This window comes from Anas acuta, chromosome 1 (assembly GCF_963932015.1).
Source record: "Anas acuta chromosome 1, bAnaAcu1.1, whole genome shotgun sequence".
NCBI lineage: Eukaryota > Metazoa > Chordata > Aves > Anseriformes > Anatidae > Anas > Anas acuta.
In genome coordinates this window covers 11,107,382-11,120,899 of record NC_088979.1, presented here as the reverse complement: position 1 = coordinate 11,120,899, position 13,518 = coordinate 11,107,382, and the positions used below count along the sequence as shown (strand labels likewise).

At 38.8% G+C, this 13,518-nt stretch overlaps 1 protein-coding gene across 2 annotated transcripts in view; it reads right to left on the bottom strand.

The window, feature by feature from the left end:
- Positions 1-8,744, bottom strand: part of CEP295 (centrosomal protein 295) — a 38,020-nt gene extending 29,276 nt beyond the window's left edge. The window contains exons 1-7 of one of the 2 annotated variants that reach the window (XM_068669236.1): positions 8,549-8,744; positions 7,325-7,458; positions 6,186-6,386; positions 4,947-5,071; positions 4,029-4,122; positions 3,344-3,457; positions 1,874-2,014 (exon numbers count right to left, since the gene is read on the bottom strand). In XM_068669236.1, the coding sequence (XP_068525337.1) occupies positions 1,874-2,014; positions 3,344-3,457; positions 4,029-4,122; positions 4,947-5,071; positions 6,186-6,386; positions 7,325-7,458; positions 8,549-8,744 (1,005 nt within the window). Of the gene's footprint in view, positions 1-1,873; positions 2,015-3,343; positions 3,458-4,028; positions 4,123-4,946; positions 5,072-6,185; positions 6,387-7,324; positions 7,459-8,034; positions 8,468-8,548 lie in introns of those variants that run through there. The other variant, XM_068669246.1, reaches the window with a different exon arrangement.
- Positions 8,745-13,518: the final 4,774 nt, after the last annotated feature.

The window sequence follows — 13,518 nt, the reverse complement described above, 5'->3', positions numbered from 1 at the left end:
ACATCAATATTTCCAGATTTCTACACTAGCAGAACCTTAATTTAAAGTAATTATGCTGATTTTTTTTCCCAAAAATTAAAAGAAAATCTGTTGGCTTTTCATAAGAAATACTAATAATTTCTGAGAATCTCATAGATACTTTGAGACGTGCCATGATAAAGTCATGATGAAGCTCAATTTTATTCAGCACAAGCCTTGGGTACAATATGATAACGAAGTGGTATGCCCACAATCAATATAAAACAGTATTGAACAGTTTCCTCTCCTGTACACACATTTAATAGAACAAATTTTACACCAACAACAGATTGAGCATAACTGCAAAGACACCCAATTTGAATCCAAGTATGGATTTGAAGACAGACTATCAGCATTTGTACCAGCTCATGTCAGGACAAACATGATCTCTGCACTTCAGACAAGTGACTGAATTTTCTTTCCTCTTAGATATAAATACACATGGTGCATTCTTACACATTCCGCATGCTGTTATTTCATCTGACTTCTGTCTTAAAGTTTTTCAGACACAGAAAAAAAAACATGCATGAATGACAAGATGTAGTAATACCAGAAATTTGAAGCATATATACAGACACACTAGAAACAAAGGTGTTAAAAAAAAGCTGTGGAAAAAGAAGTTCTTGCAACTTTATAGAACCTCAGATAACTAACAAAAAAAAAAAAGATGGAGGCAGCTCAAAAATTAACAAGGACACTGGAAGAAGGGTACATATCTAAGCATATGCTTTCACTGCATATACACTTAGGTAAGTGTAAGCAGTGTATTATTTGAAGACGACTCTAAACTGTTCCATTAACAGATTCTGCAGAAGTCCTTGGAGTTGAGGCAGAGTAAGTTCAGGCTTACTGGCATCTCTTGCTGTCTTTTGGTAGTAAAAGGTCCTTACGCCTTTTGTAAAAAGCAGGATACAAAGGTAGAGGAAATAGCCTGGGAGGAGCACCAACCCACAACTGACTGCTCTGAATACTAATTTAAAACATTTATGTAAAGTAAGCTGAACATAAGAGAGGGAGAAGGACTGATAATGAGTCTATAGATTTTGAGTCTATAGATTTCAATTTTCTCAAAAGCACATTAGTCAGATTTAGGGTGACTGACACTCTTACAGGTGCTTTGCAAAATGGTACCCATCGTTCTGGTCATAATTTAAAACCATTATATGCTTTTTCCTTGATCTCACACAGCTGTTAAGTAAACAAGTTTATAAAAACAATGGCTGTAGGAACAGTTGATGAAATTAAAACTTTGAATTTGTTGATCTTCCAGGCAGAAAAGTTCTATCATTAATTCTACCATTAATTATCTAAATACTTCCATCAGTTAACTCACAAGGTATTACTTCAGCTCAAGAACACCTTTATAGTATAACAAAAAAAACAAGCAACACAAGTTCCTGAAGTATAGGACTCACAACTTTGTCAAGTTGAAATTTTTTTCCACGCTATCATGTATTTAAAAAACAAAAATTCCATTTCTACTTCTCATTGAACTGACACAGGGGACTACCCTGACCTCTGCCGATGAAAACAAATGAAAGAAGACTTATTTCAAACAAAGGCACTGTAAAAATAGTCCCTGTAAGAGCTATGGCATTGAATAAGGAAAAAAGAACAGATTATCTGCAGTCTCTATTCTCCTTCCAAACATTTCTAGTTTATCTTTGTCAAAAAGGTTTCTTGTCTTATAAACTTACAGAGAGCCAAAATTAAGAAGACAAGCTTGATGATTTTTGGAAGCATTCTGAAAACCCTATTTAATTCACCTCCTGAAACCACAGCCCCTTAGAAAACCTATAGTTTAGGTAACACTGGTCATTTCAACGTGAAAAACAGGCACGTTTACTTTGCCTACCTGAGCCAAATGGACCTTCTTCAAGGCATGACTTCCTCTGAGATGGGCCTTTGCAACCTGCTCTCTTTTCTCCCTCTCTGCATCTCTGTGCAGCTCCTCCAAGCGCTTCACTTCCTCTTCAGCAGCTAACCGAGCATCTGGCTGGCAGTCAATTAATAGTTTAGTCCACCAAGTTCTTGTGGTAGTTTAAAGTAAATGTAACAATAAATAATTCTGTACCAAATCCACTTTAAAAAGGCATACAACACCATACAAACACTCTCAGAAGTTTTATAGTACTCAGCTGCAAACAAAACCAAGTTGTATTTATACATTTGGAGAAAAAAAAATGCATATTTACACATTTGCTAAGTGTTAGGTGTCAAAGCATTCGAGTTCCTAACTCCACTAGGGACAATCGTTTGTATGATTTATTCATTATAGCAGAGCAGTTGTTTTTCCTACAATACAAGCTAAAATGAATAATGTAATCAATATTACTGATTCACTACTTCTGTGGTCATGGTTTTGTTTTAAACAAGAAGGCCAGAAGTTTTTTTTTCATTTTCATTTGGGAACAACGACAAAAAAAAATAATCTGCAATGTTTAATTAAAAACAAACACTTCAATAAATACTCAAGTTAAAAAGTTGCACATAAGCTAGGCAGAAGATTGACATTTAGGAATTTTATGATATAAAGCTCAAACCACAGAATCTGCTCTTATTGTTTAGACCTAGTCTTTTAAAGGTCAAGAAAACCTTAAACTTCATGAATGAAAACAAAGCCACTAGAGAGAACAGTCACAAAGAGAAGCTTATTGACTGTAGAGAGTCTAGTCTAAAAGAGGCTGATCCCAAACAAGAATTTAGACCGTGATCTCACCTCACAGACAAACCAAACAACGGATCACCTCTAAAAGCTAAGTCCTTACTCCATCTCTCACTTGTGCAGATCCTCCCCTTCTTCTGATCTGACTTGAGCCTTTGTCTGCTTGCACTGTGAACCTGAGCAAACCTTTTCACCTGGCAAAGCTCTGTTCATCGTTCTTTTTCTCAAATCAGACCTTTGCCATTTTGGCAAACTAGAACAGTTGACTGCATGAACAGACGAACGTGAATATCAGGTAAAGACTGGGTGAACACAACTAAAAGAGGAAAAAAGCAGGGCAACTGCAACTATTCATTTAGCATAAGCCACAAAGCAGAAGACTGCAGTGCCCTAACATGCCAGTCTTGTGAATTCACCTCCATTCAGAGGCCTACTCACATTACAAAAAGTGTGAGGAGTGATCCTGGCAACAACTGAACACAAAACAGTCCTCATAAGTTCCCATCAGCTAAGATTTTGATTATTAACTCATAAAGGCTGCTTTATACAAGTTTCCGTTGTTAAACAAGTTCTAGGAAGCCGACCTGCTGATATCTGATAGCCACACACAATGTGCAATATAAAGATACACGGATGCATATGTCACAAACACTTAATCACCTGTTCTCCATCCATTTCTCTATCTACATAAGGTTCTGAAATATGGTAACGCGTGATGGAGAAGTTGCCAGCACCATAGGCCTTCACTGCAGGGATCTTTTTTGCTTCAAAATTCTAGAAAGAAAAAGTAGAAATAAGTGCAGCTGTATCACAGGTGTCTCTGACAAAGCAACTAAATGAAAGAGAAGTGAGTTCCATACTTCAATTAGTAACAGAAGAAAGCTAAGAATTAAAAACAAACACTAAATTCTCTCCTGAAAACATTATGTCATTTCAATATTTGCATACAATTAATAATTAATCACAGCAGCCCAAGGAATACCTAGAGGGCTTAATGACTGAGAGCATCTCGCTGCCTACAGCGAACATCTCTGCACAAATTGACATTCAGCACAGAGCTCTGCCTCCCTGTTTCAATAGCATTACCTCAACACAAAAGCACTTGAGCTTTAATGTACAAATACAAAACCCACTTACAACAGCTGACACATCCATCTCAAAGCAGGGCAAGCACAGATCCATAATATAATTATGCATAACAGCAAAATAACATTTCTCAAGTACAGACTTCGCTTATGGAACTCCAAATATATTATTTCCAGTTTATTAGATGATCAGAGAAAAGAGCATTTTCCATAATCTTGCTGAAAAAAAAAAGTGTTTTTTGATCATTGTGGATACATACCTCAAGAGGATGGGGCGGAGGAGGTGGTAGGCTTGCAACTTTTGCTGCTCTTTCTCTTTCCACATCCAGAGCATGCTTGCGTGCATTTATTCGTCTAATAAATAAATGGGGAGTGAGAGATAGGATGAAAAATAATTCAAGCAACAATGACAGAACTGTGTAAAATAAAAGGCAAGCCTAAAAATATAATCATTGACTCCATTTAATTATTGAGAGACAGGGATGGGGAAGCACATCTAAGAGTCAACAAAACTTATACTGAAAGGCAGCACTGAAAAATTAACTTTTGAAGTAATGCAAAAACATTAATAACACGTGAGCTTCTCTGGATCAAAGCAAAATCCTGCTTTTCAGAAAGCTCTGCATCACTTCAACATATTTTAATCACTGAAGTGTGCACAAAGCTAAGTATTTAATCAATAGGTGTCAACTCTACTCAAGCTCAGCTATCCCCACGAGTACACTATTTATTTTTCATGTCAGTCCAAGTTTGGACCAATTTGTGCCTTTTTTTTTTTTTCCTTAAAGAGATAAGGAAGACAGTGTCAAATGCAATAGGTCCTTTTTTCAAAGGAGTAACTTTCCACCAAGAGCTGGACTAAGAACATCTCATTTCACCTGTCACTAAGTAGCTGCCAATAACCTGGACTGAAAATAGTAATACAGAGGTGACAGGCTCCCTGGCCATTGGAGTTGACCAGATCAATTTGTGTACTTGACATGGGGATCTTGGCTTTAAAACTAAAAAGTTTTCTCAAAATCCATGGGTTTGTCCACAAGCTAGTACCCTTTAACACACACAAAAAAAAAAAAATCAAAATTAAAAAGCTGCAAACAAACATTGTGATTTTTGCCTTTCACCACGTAACACCATGAAGCACACTCTATGCCTAATGATACCCAATATCTACTGCATACCGGGTTTGCTCATGAAGTAACTTCTCTTTTTGGAACTTCTGCTCTCTCAAGGCTTTCCTATGTCTCTTCTCTGCTCTTTGCTTCCTTTCTTCTGCTTGCTTTGCCAGAGCTTCTAAATCAGGTTCCTTAATAAAATATTGCACGTGATTAATCCAGGATTTACTCCTCATACTATCAGTGTCATACTTCAAATTAAATTATTGCTGGTAAGAATCAAAAGCCTGAATTCCCTTCTATTATATCAGAGTAAAAATCCTCCAGATAATCACATTTTCTTCTCTATCTCCTTTATTCTCTTCTTGTCTACCACCAACAGCAGTAAGTTTGCCATATTCCTCAGCCAATGGAACCAAAGATTGATGTGGAAACCTTAGCTTCTCTCTGCATCTCTTAATGAAGACAGTAATATAAAGATACCTCAACATTTTAAATGCTGATTAAGCTGTATAGCGACAGTACCTTACTATCTTTCAGCCATTAATTACAACAATTGCCTATCAATGCAAATCTACAGATTTTCACGGAACAACGTCAGCAACCTCTCAGATCAGGCCTACACAAATTACAGTTTTGAGGCGAAGACAGTTTGCAGTTGCAGAATTAACTGATGCCAGTTCACCACCTGTGCAAAAACCTCTGACGTCCTTACCGAGACCTTTTAAGCCACTGAAGAAAAAAAAAAAAGAGTTCATCTTAAGCATAGAAACTATTAGATGGTAGAGAAACAAAGTTACTATGTTTACTGGCATATTTGGGACAACTCACCATGTGCAGTTTGGACAAATTATTATCTTAATACAAAGTATCACATAAGCAAATGTGATATTGTACACACAACTTAGGAGTTTTGCACAGCAAAAGCCTCAACAGATTGGACTACTGGAGCACTTAATGCAGTATTAAGACTGTACAAAACTACTTAAAAAAAACAGACAAAAATCATGCAGACTCTTAAACAAGCTTCTAAAAATAATTAAATAGGCTATTCATGCTTAGATGTCTAAGAGTTTCCATCCAGCAACAATGAGGCTATAAATCTTTCCTAATAAAAAGTTTTCATTACTTCTCATCATGCATGGTCTCATGGATAAACATCTGCAAAAAAACACACGTAAACATTTAAAACATTTCTACCTTCCAAATATTAGGACTCTAAGAACCAGGAATATAAAAAAATGCAACCTTGTTATTTCAAGAATACCAGGGTATATCTGTTGCAACATTAAGCTGTGTACTTACGTTCTCCTTGGCTTGTCGATGACCCTCACCAACAGCTCTTAAGCTTGATAAAAACAGTTTTTCTAAGGCCTTTATCTTCTCATCTTGTTCTTTCTGCCATTCAGCTCTTAATGTCTCCTCCAACTGATGCAGCTGTTCTTCCCTCTTTTGCTTTACTTTCTGTCTTATCTGTAAGGCAATGTACTTCTGCTGCTCTCTAACCTGTAGAAATAGCATTTATGTTTTGTCAGTAACTTAGTAAAAGCACAGTGTTTTTTGCAACAATTACTTCCACAATACACACTCCCTCCTTGTAACTGAAGATTAGATGGAAGGATACATTAAAAAAAAATCTGTTCAGAAAATACTTTAAAGTTGCCATTACACTTTCAAAATCAGTATCATATACTAAATTTAATCTCAAAGTTAAAAGTTTTACTTAAAGTGAGAGAGCAACACACAGCTGATAAACTAAGTGTAATAACTGTTTGAAATAGACTTCTTGCCAAAAATATAACACATTAATTTGTTAGACTCTCATTATGATGCAACACACTCTAAAGAGAAATGGCAATTATACTGCTAAATTAATGCCTTGGAGAACAGCACAGCGGAAGGCTAAGGGGTAAAAAGTAAAAAGAAATGGAAAAATAGCCTTGTGTCCTAACAGCAGCACAGCATAACAGAAATAAAAGAAACATGAGATTAGGAACAGACAGGTTAATTCTAAAAGGAGCAATATTTAAACCATTAAGAACTGTGACACTGTCACAATTTGGTTGATCTAGTAGAAAACTAGGTTTGTATTTGCCACAAGTGGCTTATTTCTTCTCAATTATTGCTGTGTAACACATCAGTAAAAAGAGGTATCTCTATGTTGATACACAAAAACAAACTAAAAAGATAGATACAGTGAAGTTGGCAGGGATGAAGAGGTTCTGGAACAGGGCTGGTGTGAATCTAATGGAGACAGTATCATAAGAAGATCTATTTACTAGCAAATGAACATAACAACAGAAACTACTCCACAAGCTAAATATAAACCCAACGTTACTACACTGCAAAAAGTTAACTTATATGAAGTAAAATTGGATTGATTTTCCAAAATTATTTGTTACATCTTTAAATGAAATAGACAACTTGAAAAAATAGAGGCATACTTGCTGTAGCCTCAGTTTTCTTCTTCTTTCATATTCTTCTTTCAGAAGCATGGTTTCTTCATTAGGACTAAGCCTCAATTTCCCAACTTTGGCCACTTTTCTCTTCATCTTTGGGAACACAGAACAATCAACTTCTACAAGAACATGAAAAACAGAAAATTGAACGTAAGCGATATAAGCAAAGACAGCTATAAAAAAAACAAATATTGCTATAATCTTGTTGACAATTTTTTGTGTGAGTTTTCTTAAGCAGCCAGTTCAAATCGTATTTGCCAGTAGATTTTACTGTGGAACCTGGATCTGCTGGTTTTGCAGATTATTTCCCATTTTCCTCACAATTACGACTTCCATTTTTTTCCATGCAGCCAGAAGAAAAAACAAAGCTTTTTTTCAGCCTGATACATAGCCTGCCCCAAAGCCACTCTACTAAATAAAAAATAAATACATTTGTGTTTGATCTTCAGATATTTTCATCCGTGAAAACACTGTCCTGAAATAAACCAATAAAACCTTTTAAAAGATAGTTTTGTTATAGAAATCAAAGATGTTTTCACAGTGCACAATCCAGGTAGCACTAACACCAACATGAGGTAGCGTTATACCTGGAAACTTTTCAGTAACATAAATAAGTAATTCTTAGAAATAAATACACTTTTTAGTAACATAAATAACTGAAGCAATCAGGTGAGGTGGAAAAACACAATAATTACCTATAAGATATTGTTAACACCGGGTTTTTGAGCCTGTGAATCCCAAGTTTGCTACAGGGTAAAGAGAGGACTGTGGCTCCTGTGAGCCATCCCTTACTGAGTTGTTGGAATAAGGAAGGAAGATTTCGAGTGCAAATCAGAAGAGGATTTAATATCGGGAATCACAGAGTGGTTGGGGTAGGAAGGGATCTTTACAGATCACCTCGTCCAACCCCTGCCATGGGCAGGCCCCTCTCTCACAGGCTGTGCCCAACGGCCGCACAGGGCACCCAGAGCACACCCAGCGATTAAAACCAGCCAGGTTTCTCGGCAACGCCTCCAGGGAGACCAGGAGACCTTGAGACCTCCCCCCTCTCGCCGTAAATCTGCTTGGGACCCTCTCCAGCCCTTGGGAGCTGGAGCCAGGGCAGCTGGAGCACGCCGCATAAGAAGCAGGGCGGAGGAGGAGACAATAACCCCCCCTAACCGCCCACCCGCCCGCCGCCGCCATTAGTGCGCAGCCCCCCGCACCTACCCGCCGGCCGCCGCCGCTCGCCGCCAGCCAGCCAATCAGCGCGGGCGCAGCGGGAAACGCAGCGCCCCGGCGGCTCTGGCCCTCCGCGCCTGCGCGCTGCTTCCCGCCGCTTCCCGCCGCAGCATGGCCGCGCAGGCGCGGTTGCGCCCGGCCGCGGGCAGCCCTGAGGGGCAAGGAGGAGGAGGGAGGGCTCCATGTTCCCTCACAGCCCCCAGCCCATGGCGGGGGTGGGAGTGTGTGGTTCTTTAAGGTCCCTGCTCTCCCAAACTGTTCTGTGATCCCATAATTCAGTCATTCCATGATTCCAACCATGAAGGTTTAGGTGTTGGCTCACCTGGAGATGACACAGATGGTGGAGAACCAAAGTTCAGCATTGCCTCTTGACCCACTAACTTCAACATTTAACTTGATTATTCCAACATGGCTTTGGGGTGTGCTGTATGACTAAAAGGAGTAAATTTAGGCTCTGACAGTGCAGCTGGTTGGGCAGTGCTGCTCTTCCTGTCTTCCAGGTGTGCTTACAGCTGGCTAAGTGGGTCTGTAACAGCAACCTCAACCTCCTAACTAGTGCTGGTCTTTCTTTTATAAGACACTTTTTAACTAATGGCCACGCATTTCAAGTCTGATACAATACTTGTTTGCTTCTTTGCTTTCATCCTTATGTTTTAGTTTTCTTTATAAGAGTGACCATTTATTATATGCGTGAGACTTAGAGCAGTTGGGATTTGAAAGCAAAGTCATCTGATACCTGTGATTTATGAGGAACAACTTGTTATTCACACTGAGAGAAACAATTCTGCAGCGCAAAGGGATGGAGCAAGAGGGGCTGTGCGAGAGTAGTTCCTTGCATAGAATATTTTATTTTCCTAAGGTCTGAGCTGCTGCTGCAAGAAGGGGAGTAACTGATTGCAAAGGAGATAATAAATGGTCTTACGCTGAAATCATAGAACCACAGAATGGTTTGGGTTGGAAGGGACCTGAAATCCCACACATTTCCAACCCCCTGCCATGGGCAGGGACACCTCCCACCAGCCCAGGTTGCCCAAAGCCCCATCCAGCCTGGCCTTGAGCACCTCCAGGGATGGGGCATCCACAGCTTCTCTGGGCAGCCTGGGACAGGGCCTCACCACCCTCTGAGGGAAGAATTTCCTCCTAACCTCTAACCTAAATCTCCCCTCTTTTAGTTTAAAGACATTACACCTTGTCCAGTTTCTACACTCCCTCATAAAAGAGTCCTTCCCCATCTTTCCAGTAGTCCTCTAAATGTTAGTGCAATACACAAATTCTGTGGCAGTTTCCTCTAGAGAAAGGAAGAAGTAATTTTTTACTATAAGCTAACCAGCATAGTAAACCATTATCCTGTGCCCTACAGGACTGAAATCAGGCGAGCTGAGATTACTTGGTAAAACTTAAATGCTGTGGTGCATTTGGATGCATGGCTGCACATGAAATACTCTGAAAATTACAGGATTGCAAAACAAAAGACACAGGCATAGGAAGGTTACACAGCAGTTAAATGTGCTTTCTTCCCTGTCTTCTGCATTTTAGTGCTAAACTGTCTTCTGATTCAAAGACTTTGTGCTATGGGATCAGTTAGGCAGACAATTTGCTTTCTATCAAACTTCCCACAAACTGCTGACTGTAATAGCTGCTACAAAGTTAACACCTGATTGTACATTAAAGACACCCAGATGTTTCACAGTATGCACAGTGAATAAATTAAACTTGAGCAGTGTGCTTCCGAATGTGTTTTCCAGTCTCCTTATTGGATTTTTTTGTCCTTCAGCATTTTCATTATGGCAGTGCTCTCCACAATAACATCTCTTCTAAATAGCTTTATCCTGCAGGTCAACAGGTAAAAAAACAATTGAAGACAGTCTATTAAGACAGTAATTGAGATTATAGATTTTAGAGTCCTCTACTTAGGAGATGTGAAAGAGGTCAAATATATGCTCTAGAATGATGGTATTGGAAAAAAGGCTTATGAAGCCTACGTGTGCTGGATAAGAACTTTATTTCAAGGGTGTTTCCTAGTCAACATATTGCAGAGTTATTTCTGCTGCCACCTAATTTACATACATAAAAACTGGTATTTAGCAAACAGTCATTTTAATATGGTGACACTTTCCACTTTTTAATACACCTGTTTGCATTACAGTATTACAGGCCTCCATTAATTCCTTCCTCTTATGAAGTCGATGTGCTCCTTTTATAAAAGGTGATGGGCAATGCAGTGATGTTGGCACATCTAGCCAGGCATAGATAAAACTGGAGATCGTAGCTCCCCTGTGGTTCAACTACCAGTCATATTTCTCCTTGGGGGCACAGAAAGATACTTAGAGGAGTTATCTACATATTCTCAGAATAGTTAGGGGAAAATCGGAATATATTTTCAAGACAGAATTCATTCTGTATGTAAAAAAAAACACATGTCCTGCAGAGTGAATCTACTTGAAAACACAATTAAAAAAAAAAAAATTATATATATATATATTATTTTGTGTGTTTGAAGTTGAAGAGGGGTTGTATGACTGAAATCCATGGCTGAAGCAGCCTGCTGAGAGGCGCTGAAAGGGCAATACAAAAAAAAATCCCCCAAAATCTTGAGGATGTCCACACATCCCTGTCACAGAGAATGCTTGTTGCAGATGCCCCCCTTGTGAGAGAGATGCTGGCACAGGCATATTGCCTTGGTGTGTGTGCTTCATGGGTTGTTGTGTTTGGATATAAGATCTACCTGGAAATAAAAATCAGAAGGGAGTTGCCTTGAGTTGAATGGATTATGGGCAGGGTGAATACCCAGCACCTGCATCTCTCTTACTGCCACCTGGGAGTGCTTCCTCCCTTCTTCACTAGAAATTCCTTGCTGGATGCTCATGTCTCTCGTTCTTACAGGGGAAGGATGGGCTTTGCAGGCATTTCTGCATCTTTAGCGGGGAAGCACGGTTTATAGGTTTGCTGAGATCTGCTAATGGAACAGTAAAACCACCCGTCAGCTCACCCTTGTGCAGGACTCGGCACCCTGCAAGAATTAACTATTCTCCTTGATAAACTCTGAAGAAAGAGCTTTAAAGAAGGTGTCAGATTCAGACACTAGCCCCCCCACTCCCTGCCCTCGGTGCTCCAGCACCTCATTAGACAGTAACACAGCTTTCTTGCTGATTACTGAAATAGCCGAATAAAATAAGAGCTGCTCTCAGTTTGAATTGGCCATTCTCTGCATTCAGCATTCCTCAGTGCCTCATAGCCTGTTATCATGTGGTCTTAAATGTTTTCCTATGGTTCATTTTGTTGCTATCTGTGATTGCTTCTCTCATGCTGTTTTATCTCTTTTAGCACCTGACAATGGATGTGTAATTATAATGACCACCAGGAACTAGCAGGACTTGGTTTAACAAAGGTTTGTAATCCTCCAGATATACGGTCTCAAAACCACAGTTTGCTTTTGTTAAACAGTTTGCATTAAGTGCGATTTTTACATGGAAGCTTTGCAAACACAGATGTTTCCCGATCTTTATGTTAGAGACTGACTAATACACCGTGTTCAGCCCATGCAAGCACAACCTATAATAGTCTCTGCCTGAGACTGAGACTGTTTTTGGAGATAAATTTTCCTGACAGACGTGGAAGAGTAGCTTTCATTATTAGGAAAGGAAAAGGAAAAGGAAAAGGAAAAGGAAAAGGAAAAGGAAAAGGAAAAGGAAAAGGAAAAGGAAAAGGAAAAGGAAAAGGAAAAGGAAAAGTTCTTATTAGGAAACCAACACGAACTGTATGCAATGCCCAATATCTGTCCCTGGGACTTTACCCAGAGTTCTTAAATGGGAAAAAGAGCCAGTCTTGGGACGGTAGGATTAGTACCAAAAAGGTGTAAGAACACATTTATTCATGTATGAAACTTGATGCTGTACGAGATTATTTTAAAATGAGCTCTCAAACTCTCAAACAAATGATCTCTCTCAAAGTTTGAAGCCAACAGAGCAGAGCTGAATTCAGGTTTCTCTACAGGACCCTTGTGTATTTACTGTTGTGTGTACCCAGTCAGTATATGCAGAATTCTACAGCACAAACTTGGTACGTGCACATTTGTTTTACTAAAATTCCTGTAATCTGTGTTCAGCCTTTTAAAATATACAGAAACCATGCATAGAATTTGCTGCAGTTGTTACAACGTGCATAGTAATTATGTTCACAAATGGGACAATTACGAGTTTACAGCTGGTCTTTGCCAGTTTTTACTAACTACCTTGCCATATCTTGTTTTGCTAAAATTCACTTGTTTCTTCTTGTAATATCTACTTTTATTCAATTTCTGAGCCTAAACTGAACATTACTTGCTCTATTGCAGGTACTTTCAAGCAGAAAATAGAACAGTGCTGAGTTTTCTGGTATTTTCTTTAAGTAGTGGATTCTACTCCAGCAAGATGTATTGAGTAGTTTAAAATTTTACCTTGCAGAAAAAGACCTCTTTATATAATTAAAAATGTTTGTTTGGTTTATTTAAATTTGTTTATTTTAGTCCCATGTGGGGTAAGCAGCATATTTTCAGAATGTAGACATATGAAACTGGGAGAAAACTATTTTTTTTTCTAATTTTAAAATGATTACTTCTTATCTAACCTAATTTGGCTTGATTTGTACTGTTTGCCTCCTCCGTTTCATTGCTTATGTTTATTACATGGAGGAAGACTAGCAGAAGCAATCAGAAACAGCCAGTGGAGAATGGTTTTTGACATGAACTCTCTCTTGGCATTGTCCAGCACATGGAGCATATATTGAAAAGTGTCTGCTGAAGTTTCCACAAGCTTCAGATTCTCTCAGAAGTGCATCCAAATGCTGTGTAGTAAGCAATAAAATTCATGTGATAACACTTTGAACAATAGTTTAAGACTTCAATTGCTGAAGGAAAGGTTAAAAGTTCTGGATGAAATCATTAAAAAAAAAAAAAAAAAGTTCTGCCAGTATAATGAGTG